Genomic DNA, 23,484 nt, shown 5'->3' with positions numbered 1-23,484 from the left:
AAAACGAGGCTGGTGGCAGCTGTATGATTTTTTTTTTACAGTTTTTGTGATATTTTACTTGTGCACTTTTGCAATTACTGCAAATGACTACTAAAAGGTAGTTAGCACCCTATGATGGCCGGGTCACAAGATATTTTGCTTGTTCTTTGGCCTTCCTAGAGAGAGAGAGAGAGAGAAAGAGACGGTGGTCCGGGTGCACATCCTCTGGCGCCCAAAAGTCTGTTGCTGGACAGATGTGGTGACCAGTGATTGTACAGCATTGGACAACCCCTGGCTGTTTGAATGGTGCAGATCATTACCATTGGTGGTCATGCTCTCTTGGATAAAAGGATGACTCCTACAACTGTTATTCAGATCACCATTGGATCCAAGACTTCTATGAAGAAGAGCAGCCAGCTGACGACGAGCCCTGCAGTTGACCAGCATGGACTCCAGTGATCTGCCTGAAATCAGAAGACCTTTGTTGGTGCTTTAAGCATTGGAATGGTGGGAACAGCCATTCTCAACCTCTGCTTGAGAATCTGAGCCTTTGTAAGTGTCCGTGGACCGCCAAGTGGACTGACCAGCTCTCTCCTGGGCTCCCTTGCTGCAGCCGTCATTCCGAGTAGGGCCTTGGAACTTTGCATATCTTCAAGCTTGTACCACAAGTCCCCCCTCCTCACAATTTCTGCAGTCTCACTTCAAGGGAAGCTGTGCTGGGGCTTGTGTTCACTGCAGTGCGATCACCTGTTACCACACGATTGTGGTGACCTCCAATGGAACACTTGTTCAATCACATGAGGGGTCCTGAGCGAGTCTGCACCCCCAAAGTCTTCATCTTTCTTTGTTTTGGGTCTTCTTCTGGAAGCTGACTGGACCAGTTTGCAGTGCAACAGGGCCAACTTCCTACACAGAAAGTGACCTCTGGACCCTCATCCCCCAAACCAAGGGCACAGGATTGTGCCCCCAACGGATTGCAGAGGTATCTGGAAGAATCAGAGTCAGGGGGGCGGGGGGTAAGTTAACATACATGCTTCTGTCCCCCTCTCCACCCCCCTCGCATCTCCTCCATAGGGTATCATTGGGCATACAAGTCATTTACCTAAACTCCCTCTGACCTAGCTTTTGGTCATTGAACCTGGGTTAAGGATACTTTAGAGATACTTACCCGGTGAATAGGATAGAGTGGGGTACTTACCTGAATCTAGGTAAATACTTATTTAACTTTTAAACACTTTCCAAAGCACCACCACAGCCCACTGCGTCATTTTCGAATACCTTAAATGAAGAGCCTATATACTGGAACTTGTGACTTTTGGGCACACGGCCCCAGACAATCTTAGGGTTGGACTAGGAGGGATAAGCTTGAGGGAAGCTGTGTTTATTCTGACTAATTGTACCCATTTTCCTTGCATCTGGCTACTCACCTGTTCAACACTGGTAACCGATTCATATGCAATTCTATTCTTCAGATATGCAGACTACACTTCCTCTCTGGACACATTGGGAGAGACACGTTACATAAAAGGAGTTTCACTGCTTGAAAGAGGTGGTGGTGGTGGTGGTCGGAAGAGGCCCTCTGAGGATGCAGTTTGACGGGCTGACATTTGCAAGTCCTTTCCTTGAACCCACCTACCTTCACGGAGAGCAGAGATTTGTGCTCTCAAGTTAGCGGTACAGGGCTTGACGCCTTTGGATGTTGGTGTGGAGCGGACAATAACTGTTCTCATCAGGTGGCTGTGAGCAGTGTGCACCAGCCTCTTTTACTATGACCCGGTCACTGCTGTGAGGAGAACCGGGAGGTGAGTCCGCCTAAGTGCTTGGAAAGCAGAGCTGAGCGCATGGTGCTCTGCTTGAGTGACGATACGCCTTCTCTTGCATGCTTCTCCCTGTCTTGTTTCTCTTTTTTCTTTTTAAACCCGCTCTTACACTCTCCAAACACCACTCTATCGTTCCCTTATTGTATAATGGGCACAGTGGGATAGTTCAAGGTAGTATTCCTTGTCTGCCTGTCCTGGAGGACTAATAAGACAGGCAAAAGCCCTTGGGGGTGCACAAGCTCAAATAGTGCTAAGGGAAAGGAGTAAGCTGTACCAATAGAGGCATCTAGCACTCTCGGGATGCCCCTGCGGTCTGCAAAACAAAGATTATTGAAATGGCATCTAAACTTTATAATCTACATAGCACTGACCGTGACCCATCACTGCCAAAGATTGTACACAGCACCCCTAGCACTTCCCAATCTGTAAGAACTGATAGTAAAGCTCAGAAGAAAAGGAGCATCATAATTGAGTCAGTGAATACTAGACGAGCAAGGGAAAAATTACAGCCTTTTTCTCTAAGCAATGTCCTATTGAAGAACAAGTTACTTACCAACTGTAAAGTTCTTTCAACTGGATGTTCCTCCCACGTATTCCTCATTTTATGATATTCGTATCTCGCCAGCTTAGCTGCTTCGGAAAGAATTCTCGGCAAAGGGCGCTGTGCACGAGGTTGTGGCGTCGATCTCCCTCTACGGGCTCCGTACCGTGTCGACGTCAGCATCAGTATAAGTAGCTTGTGCCGCGCCCATTGGCTTCATTTCTGTTTTTGAGGAAATAGTCGAGGAACACCCAGGCGTGCCTCATGACTGAAAACGGTTCGTGAGAGAGAAGTGTAAATAACGCAAACTGTACTGCGGGGTAGGATGGGAGGGGCGATGAGGAATACGTGGGAGGAATATCCAGTCGAAAGAACATTACAGTTGCTAAGTAACTAGTTCTTTCAATGGATTGTGTCCTCCCACGTATTCCTCAACTTATGACAGACTCCCATAGCAGTGTAATTATTTTGGAGGTGGGAGTACTAATTGTTTTTATCATGAACGGAATGTAGTACCGCCTTAGCAAATAATCCCTCATGGGAAGAAGAGGCATCTAACCAGTAATGTTTGATGAAGGTATGCAATGATGCCCATGTTGCGGCTGAACAGATATCCGCTACAGGGACTCCCCTCTTTAGAGCCGTAGAAGTTGGTATACCCCTTGTGGAGTGGGCACGAAGCCCATCCGGCAGGTCTTTTCCAGCCAATCTGTAACACTTTACTATAGCCAAAATGATCCAGTGGGATATAGTTTGTTTTGTCACTGCTAATCCCAATTTATGGCCAGTATAACCCACTAAAAGTTGGTCATCCTGACATCCTTGATATATACAAATAGAGCCCTTTTTGGATCCATCCTATGAAACCTCTCCTCTTCTTTACCTAAATGGGAGGAGGGTAGAAAGATGGTAATGTGATTTTTTGTGACAAATGAAAGTCAGAAACTACCTTCGGCAAGAAAGAAGGTGTAACTTTAAGAACTAACTTGTCCTTGTAAAAGATAGTGTACGGTGGTTTGCATGAGAGAACCTGCAACTCACTAACCCTGCGGGCTGAGGTTAAGACCACAAGAAGAACGGTCTTTAATGTTAAAAGCCTCAAGGGACAAGTATGTATAGGCTCAAAAGGTACACAAGTTAGAAATTTAGTACAAGATTCAAATCCCAAGCCGGGACATGAAAAGGGACTGGAGGGTACACATTAGTGAGCCCTTTTAAGAATTGGATAATCAATGGAATTTTGAAGTAGGAAACCTCTTCCGAGGAGCGCTTGAAAATGGACAGCGCCGCCAGATATCCTTTAATTGTTCCAATCTGGAGCCCCAGATTGGCTAGATGCAATAGAAAAGAAAGCACCATTGGGGTGCCACATTGAAAAGGGTCCACATCCTTATCCCTGCACCAGTTACTGAATATATTCCAACGACACCGGTACAGAGATTTAGTTGTTGGCCTTCTGGCCAAAAGCAAAATCTCCATTACGTCATCCTGAAGATCCCAATCCTTGTATCTCAACCTCTCAGAAACCATGCGTGAAGGTTGAATGTGTTGACCTCTGGATGGAGAACCCGACCTTCCTCTTGCGAGAGAAGATCCTCTGTTTGTGGAAGACGTATTGGAGGGCAGATGGATATGTCAAGAAGGTCTGGGCACCACGTCCTCCTGGCCCAATCCGGTGCAATTAGGATCATGGTTCTCCTGAACTTTCTCAACCTCCTGATTACGTGATGAATCACAGGGACTGGAGGAAACGCGTACAGAAGTGGAAACTCCCAGTCCACCACAAACACGTCTCCTAGAGCTCCTCTCGGAGGAAATTCCCTTGAGCAGTACTGTTCGCACTTACGATTGACCCTGGTCACGAACAGACCCACTTGAGGGGTTCCTCAAAGGGTGAAGATCTCTTGAAGGACTTCCTGAGCTAGTTCCCGCTCGTGGGACACTGTGCTCTGCCTGCTCAGAGCGCCTGCTGCCATGTTCTGCTCTCCGGCTAGGTGAACTGCTGATAGAGAGAATCCTTCTCATATTGCCCAGAACCAGAGCTGCATTGCCTCTGCACAGTGGTAGTGACCCTACGCCTCCTCTTTTGTTGAGGTAGTACATGGCCACCGTGTTGTCCGTCATTATCAAGACATTCTTTCCCCGTACAGAGGCCAGGAAGGCCTTCAGCGCTAGTCTGATTGCCCTCAGCTTCAACAGGTTGATGTGTAGTTTGACTCCGATGGAGACCAACAACCGCTTATTGTCAGATCGTTGGTGTGGGCTCCCCACCCCGTGAGTGAGGCGTCCGTCACTACAGTTATCTCTAGCCATGGTTGCCAAAAAATTCTCCCTTGAGAATGTTGTCGTTGCAAGCCCACCAAAGAAGGTCTTGTGCAACTGTGCTTGGAACTTGCAGAAGATCCAACATATTCCCTGAGAATTGGGACCACTGAGTCCTGAGAGCCCATTGAAGGGATCTCATCCTCAATCGGGCCTCTGGCACCAGAAAAATGCAGGATGCCATGAGGCAGAGCAACCTCAAAAAAACCAAAGGCTGGCAGATTCTGGGCATTCTGGAATTTTGTTACCATCTGCAGAATGTGTCGAGCTCTCACCTTGGGAGGCGAGGCTTTGCCCGAGGAAGTATCCAGGACTGCTCCAATAAACTGCAGCCTTTGAAAGGGTATCATGTGGGACTTCTTGTAATTGAGGGATAAGCCCAGTCTGTGAAGGGAATGACAGGTGATTGACAGATGATTTTGAGCTTGTTTGGGAGAACGCGCTCTGACCAACCAATCGTCCAGGTAGGGGTAGACAGGAATCCCCCCTCTCCTGAGACTCGTTGCCACAACCGCCATCAGTTTGGTGAACACCCTCGGGGCGGAGGTCAGCTGAATGGCAGAACTCGAAACTGATAGTGAGAACCGCCAACCGCGATCCTCAGGTATTTTCTGTGCTCGAGATGGATTGGCACATGAAAGTAAGCATCCTGAAGGTCCAATGATACCAACCAGTCTTGGAGTTGGAGAGCCTGAAGGATCTGAGAAAGGGTTACCATCTTGAACTTGTCCTTCCTGAGGAATTGTTCAAATTTCTTAAGTCCAAGATGGGTCTCAAATCTCCATCCTTCTTTGGAATGAGAAAGTAAAAGGAGCACCAACCCTTGTTCCTCTCTGCTACAGGTACATGTTCTATTGCCCTTTCTCTAGCAGGGTTATTATTTCCTGCAGGAGCGGATCTGGAATCTTGGTAGAATTGGCTCCCGGTGGATGGTCCTGATGCCTTTTTAGGAAGTGAAGGCAGTAACCTTGGGCTACTGTCTCCAGTGCCCAAGCATCTGAAGTAATGCCCTCCATTCTTTCAGATGCTGTGAGATTCTGCCTCCCACCGGGGTTTTATGTGATAAGACCTCGGAGTGACTTGGAGGCGACTGCAGGAGCGGCTGAGGGCAAAGATGCTGTTCCCGAGGCTGGTTTTGCACCTCTTCCTCATCCACTACGAGGGACATTTCTTTTACCTTTCTGTACCTTCCTCTACCAAAAGAGTAGTATCGAAAAGAACGACCTCTCCAGGAAGATGAGCCCGAATAAGGTTTCTGAGGTTGTCGCATAGAGGCGCTAAGAGATTTAGCCGCCACTTTGGAGGCCAAACAGCCTCAAGCCATCAAAAGGCATGTTGAGTAGCCTGGCCTGCACATCAGGTGCAAACGTGACTTCCTCAGCCACGCAAATCTGCGTAGCATTGTGCTTGCAGCCATGGATCTGCTGATGCCATCAGCAGTATCCAGTCCAGATTGGAGACATTCCCCCATTGCCTCCTTGCCATCTTTCACAATATTCAAGAAGCCTTCCCTTTCCTCGCCTTCCGGAATATGATCAGCCGCCGCCGTAATGCAGTCCCACAGGGTATGGGTGAACCTGGCCAGGGTACAGGTGACATTTGCTGACTTGAGAGCCATACTACCTGTGGTAAAGACCTTACGGGCCCAAGCATCCACCTTCTTATCCTCTCGATCCGGGGGGATAGATGGTTAGGCTGTTTGTCTTAAAGAAGTTGCTGCCTGAATCACCAGACTCACAGGCGCAGGATGCCTCTTTAAGTAATCAGGGTCACAAGTAGAAGGTTTGTACTTGTTAGGAAAATTACTGTTAACTGCAGAAACAGTCTCCGGAGCCTCCCAGTTTTTTTTCCACTGTCCTCTGAAGCGCCCTATGGAAAGGGAGGACTGGGTCCTTCTGGGGCCCTGGTCGAGGATATCAGTCATATCATCCTGATCAAATGTGTGTGAGGATCTACCCCAGCCCATCTATTCAACAACTCTATACATCAAACTCCTGTACCCTGAGTCTACATGGTTTGCAGGGTCAGGTCTTGTAAAGTCTAGCTCTGGTGACGTATCAATGCCAGTAGCAGAGTGAAGGGCGTCACACAGGTCTCTCATTTTCGATTCTGGATCGATTAACTCCTCTGGCACCAAACTGTACCCCAAAAGGAGAAACTTCTTCCTCTGAAGCATTCTCCTCTTCAAAGATAGAGGACATGGACTTTAAAAAGTCTGATTTAGGTAAGGGAGTAAAACCTCCTTTCCTGTGTCTGAGTTTGCCTCGAGAGAATCGAAGGAGTCTTAGAAGGCATCGATGACGACTTCGAAGAAGGTGCCAAAACCTCCTTCGGCTTCGGTGTCGAAGCCATTGGCGCCGACAAAGTCGTCGAGTGCTTCGACGACTTATGTTTCTTCGTCGGTGATGGGGAATCACTCGATTCTCGAGGAACCTTCTACGATTTGATGTCGGGTCAAGATTTTTGAGCTTTACCCTTAACTACTGGTTATGCCCACAGTAGTTTCTGACTCTCCTGCGTCATCCAATGGAGAGACCCGGTTCTGGCTCTTTCGCGGTTTCTTTGAGGGGGTCAGGCCACATTCTCAATCTGTCCAGTACTATGGCGTGGCCACTCGGGTGGACACCCAGTAAATGAACCTTGCAGTCCCTCAGCACTGTCCCCCGGAAGGATCTAATGACCCCTCGGCCTGACAGCCGGTAGCTGAAGTAGCCTTGGTACCTGCGGTGGTGCGAGACTGGTTACTCCTGCTCAGGCGTTTCCTTGGGAAGGAGTCGGCCTTGCGGGGTGCGATGGAAAAAAGCAGCCCTACCTTGGGCCTTTACTTGTGTCTGACGAAGTCCTTCAAGTCCTCGAAGAGCTCCCTCCACCGAGCTAACCTGTTCTTCAGAGCGTGCGGCGTAAGCGAGTCACACGCGGTACACCCCGCCCAACAGTGACTGGGGCCAAGGCAGCAGAGGCAATGAGCGTGGGGTTGGACGTAGGGAAGAGTCCTTCACAGGCTGGACACCTGCTGAAGCCTGCCGATGTGGACATGCCCCGGGGAGGAGCGTGGTGCCAGAGGACCGAGCACCTGATTAAGACCAAAAAACAAAAGACAAAAGAAAGTATCTGGGGAAGAGCACGTGGTATTACAAGGCCGAAGCCAAACCCAGGAGCGCTGGTGAAAGCGGTCCTTTCCCGTTTCCCGTCGATGCAGAAAAGGGGGCTGGCATCGATGGACAGAATCAGGGGAGCACATGGCTCCCAGGGCCGCGCCTCTAAATTTAAAGGTGAAGAAGGTTTTTTCTGGTGAAAAAGGTTCTGTCTCCCGTACCCTAGAGAGCTAGCGAGGAAAGGGGACGGGATGTAGGAGTAAGAGTGGAAATAAATGGTCATCTCACCATTTCCACTGCATTCCCAGTGCATTCCTACTTCACATATCTTGTCGCCCAATACAACCTAAATCCACTCAGTAGTTTACATTACTTGGAGCACTTCACACTCCCTTTCCAGAGGATGTGTTCCCAGGATCTACCTCTCCTTCAATCAAGCATTTAGACTACTTTTTATAGTTCTCCAAAATACAGTCAGATGGTAGATGAGGGGATATCATTCAAAGGAAGACCTAGGCTACAGGCCTGCGGTGAGGGCTGCACACCCTAAAGTGAAATAGTCAAACTGTTTAACACCAATACTCATCTTAGTCCTGGAAAGATCACATAAATCATGAAGCTAAAAAAGAGGTGATCAATGTAATCAATTGTGTTGTAAGCATATGCCAGAATGCCGATGCATGTCCATCATTAAGGCAAGATTTGGAGTACATTAGCACAATCAAAAGAACATCAAGTAAATCAGAAATCATTAGAAATGTTGGAGACAAATAAGGCATAAAAGCATAAATAGATGAAAACAATTAAACAGGGAAATGGACACCATAACAATGGATATTATAAGCACGGATGATGTCAAACCCAGCAATGACACCATGTAGAAAAAACAAAAGGAAAAAACATGTTAATTCTGCGAAGCAAATATTTCACCAAATTGCCCATTGCAAGTAGCGCTCACTTTCGGTCTGAGGTAAATGCCATGCATGCACATTGCAGGTATATAGCTGTTTCAATGGTGTTACCCCTACAATAACGACAAGCCATTTTCTGTCGCAATGGAACCGATTCTATCCAAGGTGTCAACTAAGTGGAATTTCAGTCTGACAATCCTAGAGTATTGAAGAGTTAGGAAATTCATGCAGATATGCCCCTGGATCGCAGTAGATGATTGTGTATTAATATAAATTGACACTGCTACTTTTGGTAGCCAAGTTGACCCAGGTCTGCTCGCGATTATATGCCTTGCCAAGAGTTTTCATCAATCATTTAAATTTGGCAAAATAAGGATCCGCAGAATCAGTACTCACCCTAGCATCCCACCTCGGTCTCCAACATGCATATACAGGTTACCCACCTATTTGCAGCTAATATATTCAAGGTGGCCGCAACTAGAGCAGTGCTCCAGAGCCCAGTATGAAGTGTGTTGAGTTTCATATAGTAATTAGCCTGTTGAGATATTAACAACATATTGCTGAATCAATATCGCTCCTTATGTACTCTACTTGAATATTTTTAGGTAAACGAAATAGTGATCTAATGCAAAGGGACTCCAATCGTTTTTTTCCAGCCCCAAACCAAGTTGCTGTACATAGGTTTGGGCAACACCTTCATTTTGTATACTGTTGTTAGGGCCGCGAGGGTATAGCCAGAATGGTGCTGGGCAAATACTTTTAGTGTGCCCAGCTGTTGGGCCAGTCCTTGCTCCAACTGCCTAATGTGTTCAGACCAGTTCAATCAGGAATCACAAATGATTCCCAAATATTTATATTCACTCGCTTGTTCAATTTTAGTTCCATGCAGTGTCCATCTGAATTTGCTCTTACGTCCAACTCTTGGGTTCAAGAAAAGAGATTTTATTCAAGTTAATCCCAAACTTGTGCTGTGCAGCAAATATCGAGAGTAGGTCCAATAAATCTTGTAGGGCTTTGGGAGTGAGATTTAACACCACCAAAGCATCGTTCTACAAACAAACAGCGAGTACTTACCTCTGGGTCCTGGCGTGTTGGGCTATTCGAGATAATCACTCACAGGTGACCATGTAGTTCGTGGTTGTGATTATTCGCAGGCAAGTCTTGACCACATTTCTCCACTGGTTTACATTGGGGCTTTTCCTGCATCTTTTACTAGGACATTTGGCTCTTGAAAAAACCTCTGCATGTCTTCATTGTGGTCTTCTCTTGTCCTCCCTCCGGTAGTTTGCTGACAAATCCGCAACTGTGTGGTAGAACTTGGACTTTCCTGCATTTTCCCTATACACGCAGATTGCCTATTGACTTTGTCCTTTTGACTTCTATGGGAACTTTCTACTAACCTGAAACTCTCCCAACGTGACTTTGGGAGTACTTACCTACCCCATCGCATATAACAGCAGATTTCAAATTTCTGTTGGCTCTTGTGGCATTAAAGAACTTGGTTAGGTTGACACCAGCTGCTTTTCACGCCAAGCCATCTGGTACTATACAAACAACGTGATATTAACTGTGTCTGGGAACATCTATAAAGGAGAAGACATTTAAATCATAATGGACAAAACATTATAGTTTACATCTGAAGTGAAAGTTGGATTTGTGGCTCATGATTTACGTGTATGTGTGTGTTTGGCTGGGAACCTGATGGTGCGAGTCTGTAACCATCTGGAATTTAGTTCCATAGCTGACAAATTGCTTTAGTGCCTTAATTCTAGACATGTTTCCCGGCAAGGCCAATGCTTTCCAGAAATGATAAGCTTTTTCAAACGCTACCATAGATGAGCCTGAAAAGTTGATTATCATCTGCTACACACATTACAATGAATTACTTGCAGTAAGTAAACTATTTTGCAGGGTCTTCATTCAGTCTGGTGAAAAAAAGGCCATACGCTTACCTTTCTTCCCTAGATATATCCACTCCGACAGAGGGTGGTGCAGAAAGAATGTCTGTGATGAGGGGTAGGAACCTCTGCAGTATCAGCTTCAGGGAGGTACACCCCGTCTGCACATAACTGGAAATAAAACATACATAATAGGCATGAATACTGAGACCAGCTCTACTATGTGCTTTAGTATCCTTGTGGTCCAAAGACTTCACATCAATCTGGGGGTAGAACTCCCTGCCTCATTTATAAAAACACAGTTGTTAGTAATTGTTCATATGGTGGAAGATGTGGGACATTAAATTCAGGGAATTGTGTACCACTTGCTGGCTTGCACCTTTTAACTCTCTGGTAAGCAGTGGGGGCATCTTTTATCAATCCTTCATCTGTACCTCCAGAAGGCTATTTTGCTGCTATTTCAGGTACTCTCTTGATCCCATTTACAATATGTCATAATATACATAAAAACGACGTAAATAAATCTATGGAAAGAGTCTGCTCCAGGGACAAAATAAGACTTGAGAAAAGAAAGCGCTCACCAGCACCCACCAACTGCTTTAATGGGGAGTTCTCTGTTCTTGAATGATCAGACTACGGAATTTATATTCCAATGGTTTAACTATAACAATAGACCATATTGCTCCACAAATTACACCTATTCCCACCACACCAAACATCAAGATCTGATACTGTCATGAGAACCGTGTTGAGAGCCCAAAGAAAGTGGTGGAAAGATCTAAACCCATTTCAAAATAATATTTTTAAAACTAATTGTTAGGGAGATTTATCATTATTATGCTTCATCCCCTTTCCTAGTGAGAACTCTCGCACTTTTTGCTGGACTTCTGGAACGTTTTCTTTCAATCCTGAATGAGTAGATCCTTTTTTCACTCATTCTGTCTTCTGGATCTCTGTTCTTTGTATCCTACCTGTACCATAGAGTCTGTCAGCTCCTTATGGGAAGTGTTGCTGGGGACCGTTAGGGTCCTGCTTTGAGATTCTTTTTCTATATCCTCAAGTTTAGTATCTCTCCAAAAACTCTATAGCCAGAGAGATTGGCGCACACCACCTTCAGTGGAGTGCCAAAGGGATACCTAGTATCCCCCTTCTCTCAGCTCCTCTGACATTTTAGTCACATAGACAATCACCTAGTTATGGCTGATGGCAGTGGATGTGTTCTACCAACTATTTTGTATTTTGTATAGCGCAGGATATGTCCATAGCCTCGGGAGTGCACAACAGGGGCACCCAAGTACCAACTTGGGACACTCCCTTCTTTTTTCACCATCACTAGCGTGGTTGATCTTTGTTAGCCCTTCTACCATTGAGGCGAGGTGAGGCGTGGGCGTGCGTGCGTCTGTCTGTCTTTGGTGGGAACCCTGGAGTATCCCCACCTAGGCTCCAGTGTGTCTGGCCAGGGAGGAAGTGGGGGAGGAGTGTTTCACCCCGCTGTCCTTTGTCTGCCAGAGTGCCTGAATAGGTCCAGCTCCCACAGGTGGTCTTGACGTCCTGATTGGACCACCAAACGCCCCTTTCTGTAAAATGCTGAGAGAGATTGCAGGAGAATGTTGCCCCTGAGCCTGACTTCACTAAAAGCATACCGCCCATTTCACAACGCCAAAGCAGGTCTCGTGTCAACATTGTCTGAGCCTCAGCTATTGACATGTTGCCATGGAAACGGCAGGAAGCCTCTTTCCACGATAAGTATAAACATAGCATTTCACAACACACAACAGCAGGTTTTCTTTTCCATTCCTCTCGTATTTCTTTGAGTATTCTGTGACTCGTTTCTGTGCTCTGGTCAGCTACCTTCGTGGCTTGTAGCCCGTGTGAACAGATACCAGTACAACCGCTATAAATTAGTTTAGTTTCTTTACCACACAAAGGAAACAATAATGCATAAACGATGGGGATTTGGACAACAGTTGGGCGGACGTTTCAACAGATGAAGAGCCTGGGCCTAGTCGCATGGACGGTGTTTCCACCTGGTGTACCTGCAATCGGTGTGCGCTAATGCCAACCGAGGTGGAGAACTGCTGCTGCCGAGAAAACTCTGGATGCTTGTCCTACATATCGCAAGGCGATCTACTGCCGCAATGCGTTACCGAGCTGCCAGACTTCACGGCAGTCTGCCTCACACAGTCCGTGTTGAGGATTTTGATGGTGCTTATGCACGAACTTCGCGCAACAGTTCGCCCTCGTAATCCAAGTAACGAGTAAGTATAGTCTGGTTGTGATGTCAGTTAGGCCACTACTATTTCACGGTTGTCCCCTATATTCTCGTAACTTCAAGATATCATTGTCATATCCATTTAGTCTTGCAATTCTCTAGTAATAGTCACATAAAAGTCGTTCAATATTGTGCAGTGTCTAGTTAGCATTTGTCCTGGCAAAAATGTAATTGCATACAATTGTCATTGACAAATAAGGTTTAATACATTTATCTTGGTCATTTAAAAACAGATTGTATCTTTCTCTTTCATAGGTGGTACCGGCTGGTGGCCTATCGTTCGTACAAATGGTGGCTTCATAGGAGGCTTGGACACTGCGTCCGACGATTAATACCCTCCTGTGTCGTTGACGCCATTAGACAAACTTTCCCCAGTGACAGCGGTCAGTACAGGGGATTTTCCCTCGCTGAGCTGTAACCAGACCTTTACAATGTCTAGTATTTTTGTGCCATCAAAATAAGAACCAAATAAAACACAACATGTTTTTTTATCAATGGTTGTTTCAGTTTTTAAGTGAATCAAGTGTGTCTCCATTCAGCAGTGTTCCGGTGCCTTGTCTGCACGCCCCAGGTCATCCATCCCCCGTCCACTATCAATGGCAGTTCGCAGCAGTGGATGTGCGCTGGCAAGGGGTGCTGTTAGGGGCGCGAACGGCCAAGGTGCCAAACAACATGTACACTTCAAAGCTATCTTTCGCGCATGGGTCAATGTTCACAAGGCCTCCTCAGACCCAGTGTCTCCAGGCAGGCTCCCCTTGAAGCAGGCCGCGCCCCTGCAATACAAATAATACCACGACATATACACGTCATTCATTCACAAACACCCGCTTTTTGTAATTCTTTATAAACCACTTGATATTTATCATGAGAACATCTTTTGAGCACTGCAAGTCAACTCGTGAACCATGCTACTCGAGCAGCCCGGTGACCGATGCCAATCTGCTCTTCGTCGTGTTATCTGTGAACTTCTGTGACCGCTTTGAGTGGACTTGTCAGTGTGCTACCTGTGAACATCTCCCTGTTCTCCTGCCACTAATTACTCTGCTTGCTGAATCCAACTGTTTGTTGGTCAAGGTAAGGGAATGTATCCTAATCATATCTCCTTCATTTGTAAATTTATATCTATTCCGAAATAACGAACTCCGTAGTGCTATGTTAATTTGTATTATTGCTATTGACTTGAGTTTCTTTTGTAATGTTATCGATATATACATTTTTATCAGTGTCAATTGGCATCGTATTGCATCCTTGGCGGATCTTGTCTATAATACAAGCATGTTTCCTTTTCATGCACGATAGTACATTCAAGGGACGAGTAACATGTTCTGATTTTCAACACATCAATGAATCGTTTCTGAAATGTATCCCATAATACAGCCGCACATGCTGCACTGGTTTTGTTGTGGTGCCCAAAAGAAAGCGTGCAATTAACAATGTATGGTCCAATTCATTCTTTCTCACATGTTTATGCAAAATAATGTTCTAATAATGTGGACCTTTATTTTGCAGAATTTACAACAATGCCTGCATGTTCTATTTTCGGTTGCCCTTCGAAGATCCATGACAAATCCGAAGGCATTACAATGCATGTACTCCCTAAGACTGTTGATCGAATAAGAGAATGGGTCAGACGTTGCAGATATCCACCGGAAGAGCTTGAAAGTAGAGTCAAACAAGTCTTGGAGGACAAGAGGGGTCATCGATACCGCATCTGCAGCCTGCACTTCCACCCAGATATGTACGACACAACCTTGTACACAAAGAGGAATCAACTGAGAACAACTCGAAAATTGCTCCCAAACCCTATTCCGGCTTTATTCATGAAAATGCCGCCAGAGGTGAGTCACGCTTCCGGATTTAGCTTTACGCCTGTATTTTTGGTGTAAATGTCACTTATAGTACTTTCCATATTTATGTGATTGAGTAGCTGTTGAAATAATGACTATTTTTCTAAACACCAGTCCTTGTTTTGTAGAACCCACATAGAAAAATGATTTATGGGGATGGATACCTATGCTATATTATGCATTTCAATAAGCATCATTTTCTCGTATTCAGTCTCCTTACATGCCACTTTTTAATGTTGGAATTTCTAAATCGAATAATACTTTCCCTTTATCACTCCATGACTATCCACCGAATATGAAGCAACAAGATTCAACATCCATGTCTTGCCTGGAGTCATCAACCACTTAGAGCGTATCAGGTAATGTTACCTAGCTATTTTGTTCCAGACTGGTTTTATGCACGGAATTCTAGATAATGTGATCATATTTTCGCAACGTATCATTGCTTTACAAAATGTTTCATTCCTACTTTACTATTAATATGTACCTTTGTCGTCTTTCCAAATTGTGTCCCCAGTTTCCAATCTTTTCATCCTTACTAATGCAAGTACTGTGTTTCAGGGAGATGCTGAAGCGTCCACTACAATTACAACATCCCTCGTAGTAGATCCGGTGCCAGAGGCATGGGTCTTCACATTTCAATAGGACGAGATAATCTGATCATATTTACATATCGTGTAATTGTTCTACGCAATGTTTCATTCCTACTTTACTACTGATATGTACCTTTGTCGTCTTTCCAAATTGTGTGTCCAGTTTACAATCTTTTCGTCCTTACTAATGCAAGCACTGTGTTTCAGGGAGATGCTGCAGTGTCCTCAACAATTACATTATCCCTTGTAGTTGTTCCGGAACAAGACCTTGCAGTTGATCCAGAGCCAGAGGTATGCGTACTGACAGTACCATCTAATGAAAGAAAGTCTGTCTAATTATATGTGTAATGCAAATGACTTATTTTAAATGGATACTATTTTTTGTAGGGATGTATACAAGATCCGTATATTGAACCGGAGGAACGTGGATCTGAGTCTGTGCGCCAGTTTGCTGATGTTACAGTAAAGAAGGTTTCAAAGAAAAGAAATAAAAAGGTTAGTTATAAACACTTTATATTGTTGGCAATAGTTTTGTGCTAAGGCCTTCATTATATGTTTTTTTTAAAATGTAAATTGTACAACACTGTATGTTGGATTTACACCGAACATCCCTTTTCCTATCTGTCCTGCAGTTGCCCGATGGAGTACGGACAATGCAGACACAGACAGCGATACAAATGACAGATGCTGCTTGCCAAACTGTTTTCACCATGAAGGAACTATTCATTGAGGCGCGACGTGTTCACACTCGAGATGCCTATGTCCAATGGCCAGAAAATTAATTTAATATGACCGGCGATTCAAGCAAAGTGTTTTTGGACCATTGCTACAATGCGCCTGCTCCCACAGAGGAAGGTGGAATTGAATTTATAGATGATAGTTTAACATTACTAGATGAGCATTTGACACAATCGACACCTGCCAAAAAAATGCCCCCCAAAAAACAGTCCACATTGATGTTTTCTCCTATACATGGTTAAGTAACAGATGTTGAAATGACAGAAACTGAAGCATCAACACTATTGACCGACGAAACAGACAAAGATGTCGACTATAGTATGTCCGGTTTGGCTGATATGTCCAAAACGGTTCAGTCCAAAACAGTGTTGCCAGATGATAGTATAATAAAAGAGGCCAAATACATAGTATTCGACAGCAGCTTGATGGAGATTGTAAAGATGCTGAAATGTGTGCATTCAGTGGGAGGGGAAGTATGTGGAAAGCCATTGGTGAGCGTGACTCGTCTAACACAAGGCAGTAACCTCAAAATACACGCCACCTGTGAAAAGTCAGAAAGCATTTTCATGGTCCGCTAAACCGATGCTGGGGAAACTGCCAGCTGGCAATCTACTGTGTGCAGCAGCTTTACTTTTCAGTGGTTCTAGTTTCACAAAGTTATCCAGTTTCTTTCAGTTTGTGGGACTCCATTTCATTTCTAAAACGCAAAACTACAAATACCAACGTGAAATTGAACAATTGGCTATTCAAAGTACATTCCCCGACAAACGGTTCAGGCTAGCCGGCGATGGACAGTGTACAGCCCCGGACTTTCTGCTAAGTACTGCACCTACCATCTTCAGGACATGGAAAGTAAGAAAATTGTGAGTTCGGTGGTCGTGCAGGTGTCCCAATGTAAATCCTCGGTGGCCATGGAGAAACTTGGTTATGTAAAATCGATGGAAGATCTACAATCGAGGGGAATGCAAATAGACCTCATAGCCACAGACAGACCCGTTTCAATAGCCAAGACAATGAGAGAGCAGTATCCAAATATTAAACATCAATTTGATGTATGGCATGTTGCCAAATCAATCAATAAAAAACTCTCGGCTGCAGTGGGAAAAAAAAGGTTTGGAAAGTATTTCGCAATGGTCCCAGTCTTTCAGCAACCATCTTTGGTGGAGCTCCAAAACATGTGATGGGTCTGTGGAAATTCTACTGGAAAAATGACGCTCACTAATGCACCACTGTTCCAACGTTCACCACTGGACAGAAAACCAACATTTCCACCAATGTGAACATGGCCCTTTGTCCCCAGAGCAGGCACGGAAGAAGTGGTTGATCCCATCTTCACGTCCACACAAAGCCCTTGAGAAGATTGTGTTTGATAAAACGCTATCAAGAGATCTTAAGAGACTCACAGAATTCTGTCACACAGGAGATTTGGAGGTGTTCCACAATATGTGCCTAAAGTACAGGCCAAAGAGATTGCATTTAGGCATCCAAGGGATGAAATGTAGGACTTTACTTGTGGTATTAGCGCATAACGAGAATGTAGGCCGGGAACAATCTAGGACTGCAGGAAACTTAGGGATGCTTCGCTACACTATGGCTTTTACGAAAAGAAGCAAAAAATGGGTTGTCAAACAAGTATATGAGAAAATGGAATTCGATTTTGTGAAAGATCTTATTGTTAATGTCGTCGAGATGCATACTCATGGAATCGCGCACAAATCTGTTCAGAGCACACATATATTGCCACAAAACATTGCCAGCGTGCCATGTCCACCCAAGCAGAGCTTGTTAAATCATTCAAATCCCGGTTGAAATGATTACCGTCTGTTCTTATTTTTGCAAAAAAATTTTCTATGAACTGTACAATTAAAGTATGCAATTTGTCTTTTGAAATCTATCCTCTCAGTCCTTTTCTTAAAAATATATTACAATTATTACGATTGCTTTCACAGTTTAATCGAGATACTATTGGACCTTCATTTTTCGTGTTAATGACCAATGGGTAACAGTGTTTAAGAATATTTGGGTTTTGGCAGTTGCCTTGCAATAAAGTTCCGCAAAAAGCTGAATATCTGCTCGTCCTACAAAAGGGATTAGACCCAGGCCACAAAACATTCTAGGGACGCAAGAAGTACTAACTGTGAAAACATGCCATGGGGTAGGAGGCCATGAGATAAGCCGAGTTGGCCCTATTATTAGACACATTTTGACTCATGTTATGTGTTACATCGACTATAATTTCGGAATAGGGGGCATTCTGTTGTTGGCAATTTTTCCCCTGCAGCTCAGCAGCGCCATGAAAAACGAGCAGTGACAGCCCTCAATTCCCTGTGCCCGTGCTTCAAAATTAATGTTCTCATGGATGAGATGGCACGGGATGTTGCAAAGTAAGAATGTATGTTCATTTTGAGTGAAGGTCACCAGCTTTGAATTTTTGCTTGGGAGCCGGGAGGCCCATGTGTCTCGTGCACAGTATAAGGTTCTATTGTTTTTTGACCTTGAGAGGCAGGGACCATTCCGAAAGGGATTGAATTGAAGGGGGGGTGTAATAACGTATGATATGATAAGGTTGCCCATTCCGAAACTGCACCTAGTTACATATAAGTCCAGTTTATGAGAAATCATTGACACAAACGGAGGAGTCTGCATTACGGTCTGCATTACGCCAAGAGAATGGAAATACCGAATATAATGTACGTTTCTCTCTAGACGATTTCATACCAGAACTAGTCGAACTACGAATAGCTGACCGTTATTGCTGGGTGACATTGTACTTGTTCGTTCGGTCAGGCATATTGCAATGAAGTACTAGTACAAACTTTGTGTGCTGGGCTATCTACCGGGCACATGGGCAGGCCAGCATCGAGACGCATGTAGACCACCACTCGTTTCTCCCTGGCTCTACGCTAATAAATCATTACATTGTCTTTGCACCTCGAATTCTTGCCCCAGTTTACCTATTACGTTTAGCTCAACATTCTCAATCGCACTAACCTCAGAAGCAAATAGCAGAGTACTTTGATATTCCACGTTGTATTCTCTCGGTTCACATTGTGTCACCTCTGCGCTAATAAAGAAAATGATTAATTGTAATAAAGATCAGCTACTGAGACACATTTCGATTTTTATCTTTTGCAAACAGGTACATCGTGCCGTTCTGCGATTGTCATCTATTCCAGACCCCGACCGATGGCTTCTTCAACCGCCAGCTGCAGCTATATGTCAATCACTGGATCTACTTAACCGTCTTTTGGGACGATAGACATGGTCCAATATGTCCGTACGCGGTCCCAGCGATTAGGAACAACATAACAACCTTTACGGTGGTCTAGTGCCAAGTTGATGCACCAGCCTTGCAATTCACAGAGCGACCGAAGTGCTTCATTTAGACAAAACGAACACCCTGTGTACCCAAAAGGAACAGTGCGTGACTCACGATAAACATTTGCGGATTTATGGAACGAGAGCAAAGAAAAAAAGTTCCTTCTTCATTGATTATGTCAGACGCCGAATGCTATCGAAACATTTAATGTGAAATAAATGTACTTTACCAATTGTACAGTCTTGCTGTTTCCTTTTAAAGTAAACTTTCATATTCCTAATTGTGACGCGCTGTGCTGTGAGACGGTGTGTGTTGTTTTCCTGGTTCCGCGTCTAGTCGCGTAGGTGACGACTGGGCGCGTTTGGCTACGCTGCCCAGCAACGTGATGGAGAGAGGCGGAGAATATAAATGATTTGGTGATGTCAGGCTCAGGGGCGGAGTATATGATTTAGTGCCGCAAACGCAGGTCACCCAAGGCGATGCGGCAAGTGATAAGATTATCACAAGATGGCCGCGCCCTGCTGCCCAATTCTGCTTGTGTTCATGAGACGAAAACTCGGGTAAGGTACATAGGAAATGTTTGTACGACCAATCGAATTATGGTTAAAAGCACATGGCCGAACCATAGGGACAATAATATTTCTGACCGAACCATTCCTTTAAGGTCTCCTTTGATAGTTGTTAACTATCTTTGTCAATAACTCTAGACACTGGAAGAAATCTACAGAAACTCTCTGTAATGCGCTGCTTGTCAAGACTTCAAGCCCTCCGCGAACTGCCTTTTATTAGGGACTTAAAAGGCAACTAGACGAATAAACCAGCTCTAGAACCTTGAACTAAGCTCATGCTGCACTAACTAACCATTTTCCTCTCTTATACTGACTTTACTATATGTGTTTTCTGAGTAAATTTATCGCTGTATAAATCATTGAAAATCACATGAGTGCGCAGTAACCGATAATACGATAACATTGTCTTTTCCCTTTCTAACGTTGCTTTAAATGTAACTGCGAACAAACACAAAAGTGAAAGAGCCCTTTGAAGTGTATTATTGAGTGTTCCTAAGTGTTCTAACAAACGTCTGAAGTATTTAAAGTGATTGTGGTGTAAATATAATACACATATATTTATATAAAAAGTATATATTTAAGTGCTTCTTTGTTGTGTCTGTCTAGCTAGAATTCAGTGTACTTACCTACAGCCAACATCTTCCTCTTAATATAAGCCTGACTGCTATGCCACTCTACCAAGGCCCTGAGCTAGTACAGACTGATACTAAGAGTTGGGGATCTACAAACTACTGGGATAGCTCACTGATAGATTACTTTATAGTCTTACTGCCAGTAGGGGTTTAGGAAAACTCCCCCAACACTAATATGAAAAAGCTGTTGTCTAGTTGAAAACAGGATTCTTTGATTCTCAAATAGATGATGCTAAAAAGTCTCAAAAAGCTTTAAGAAATCTACTATGCAAAACTACCTTTTCAAGGAAAACTACTTTCAGTAAAGTGGCGTAATTACTTGCAATCTTACTTTCTAAATAAAGTTTCTACGATTCAAAGCAACATCAATACTCTCCCAAAGCCAGAGTCTAAACCTGAAGTGGAACTCATTTTTACTAAACAGACCAATACTATAGCATAAATTCTCTTTCAAGCCTGTTAATGCATAAGTTACTTTTAGTATAATCAACAAACTGAAACCAATAAATTGCCCTGACGATCCATGCAGTTAGCTTGTTGTAAAAAAATGTGCATAGATCTTAACTCCAGCAGTCATAGGCATTGTAATTCATTCCTTTAAAGCGGGCAGTATCCCCAATTCATGAAAAATATATTTGGGCCAACAGCTGCTAAAAAAAGGTCTCCTTGGGCTAATTTCAATGGTCTAACTATATACGTTAATCTCAAATGCCTCCTTTCTTCTAAAGATATTGAATAGGGTAGCATCTCTCCAAATACAGAACTTTATAGAGGATCATCAATTACTCAGGGGCAAGCAGTCAGCCTTTAGGCCTGATATAGGCACAGAGACCACTAAATACTTCGGGATCCCTCAAGTCAGTGATTGGAAGCGAACCTTTAGCATTGAAATGGAGCACATCCATCTCACACGGGAGATGCTCAATGGTCACATATTGTATTAGGAGTTATTCTCTGCTACTATATTGGAGAGTCTCACAGGGATCATGTCTTTCTCTGTTTATGTTTAATGTGTAGATCAAACCCCTGCATGCTGACCAAGGTTTGTCTTTTCATAGTTACGCTGATACACAAGTTATAATCAGTCTAACGGACAATGTGAGAACAAACATTGTGCATATTAAGACACTGTTCAATTTAATTGACATTTGGATGGGAACCAATTGGCTGAGGTTTTAAATCGATCTAAAACAGAGTTTTATGTCCTTGCAAGTACTCCTCTATAAGGGCAATGTAAAGGATCTGTATCCCACAATCCCCATTCCTCAGGCCCCTTTAAAACCTGCTGACATAGTTGGAACCTTGGGCATCATGCTAGATACTTCATTCTCCATGGACGCTCAAGCAAATGCTAAAGTAAGTTCAAGTTATTATCTTGAGGCAGATTAGAACTTGCTAATTGCAGCAGCATCGCTCACACTATTGTTTGTGCCAAGAGGGAATTTTGCAACTTTCTCTTTCTTGGAGCCAACAAAGGCATAATTTTCATGTCCCTCAGTGTTACAAAACACCACTTTAAGAATTACAAATTCTTCGCAGCTCACTCATACATCAGTTGAGGGTTGAATAACATTAAAAGCCTGGGCACACTAATTTAGCACTACGGCCCGACACCCGATTATCTTTTTTTATTATTTGTTATAGTTTGTAAAACGTTTTACAATATATACAAAATACACAATTCAGTAATAATAATCCTGATACAATAAATAAAATCATACAACCTACATATACCAATCTTAAAAAGTTCCATTCAAAATATTTAAATCTAAAATTTGCCATCATAACAGTTTCGTTTATGAATTATCTTTAAGGACCAAATTAATTCAATGATCAGAAATGATATTTAAGGACCAAATTAATTCAATGATCAGAGACGTAAGCTCCCACTCTATGAAATGTACCCATAACAATTTATAGCACTAGTATCAAACACATTTCCCAAAGTATGAGAATTTTCCAGTTCAAAATTGTCTCTCAAAAAAGTATGAAGTGCTTAAGGGTTTCTAAATTCTTGTGATCCTTACACAAGCGACGGAACGGTTCATCTTGTGTGCTACAGCTTATTGAGCACCATCTATTTAATGTGCCCAACAGATTAAATAGAAAACGCAGATAGATAGCTCATCTTTTCTGATCAGGAAAGCAATGACTGCATTTAGGGAGTGAACCACAGGGTCTATTTCAAATCTAATATTCCTTAAGACTTTAAAACTAGCTATTTCAGTGTGCTGGCTATACAAATCATATTGTTTTAGTTTATTTTTAATTAAAAAACGGGCTTTCCATTTATTTCTGTCTCCCAGAGTCAAATTTTGTCAAAACAAAAGCATTAATTGAATTGAATTTTGCATACAAGGAGTTCTTTGGAGAATTCAGGATTTTATGAAGAATATAAAGCTTGTTCCAATCAAATAATGACCGCCAAGATTGTAACCCCAAATCTAAGCGAATAAAGGGCATAGGAACAGCATTTTGGAGTCCAAGTGCACTTGTCCAGAAGGAACCCTCAAGTTGGGACAATATTGCACTCCTCAGAGGAGCCCGACATTTCAAACCATATAACAATGCTGGAACGAGCTTTCTTTTGTAGAATTTGATTGATAGGAGTAAGGTAAATACACAAAATGTATCTGGCAAATCAAAGGCAGAATCCTTCTCCTCAGTCTCTGCATAGCGGTTCCTGAGGTGGATTTAGAATAAATTGCGAATCCCAAATAGGTCAGACATGGAATAGATACTGGTTTGTCTTTGCTCAAAAGTGGAATGGTACAAACTTAGGTTTCCATTCGAACAATGAATGCTCATCACACACACCAAACTACAAAAACAAACAAGTGCTAGGACCCTCTTTCGGCAAGTTTCAGAACTATGGAATGCACTTACAGAATGCTTGTTAAAGTGTAATACTTATGTTAAAAAAGAAACGTGGAGGGTTTGAACGTGTT

At 43.6% G+C, this 23,484-nt stretch overlaps 1 protein-coding gene across 2 annotated transcripts in view; it reads right to left on the bottom strand.

Moving 5' to 3' along the window:
* The window catches only part of KATNB1 (katanin regulatory subunit B1), a 944,775-nt gene that overhangs the window by 22,461 nt on the left and 898,830 nt on the right, over positions 1-23,484 (bottom strand). For both annotated transcript variants that reach the window (XM_069654285.1, XM_069654294.1), the window contains one exon: positions 10,621-10,737. In XM_069654285.1, coding sequence (XP_069510386.1) covers positions 10,621-10,737 — 117 coding nt within the window. The remainder of the gene's footprint in view (positions 1-10,620; positions 10,738-23,484) is intronic.

The sequence above is a fragment of the Ambystoma mexicanum genome, chromosome 1p (genome assembly GCF_040938575.1).
Source record: "Ambystoma mexicanum isolate Mex_15411 chromosome 1p, UKY_AmexF1_1, whole genome shotgun sequence".
Lineage (NCBI taxonomy): Eukaryota > Metazoa > Chordata > Amphibia > Caudata > Ambystomatidae > Ambystoma > Ambystoma mexicanum.
Note: the sequence above shows the minus strand (reverse complement) of the source record. Positions and strands in the feature narration are given on the sequence as shown.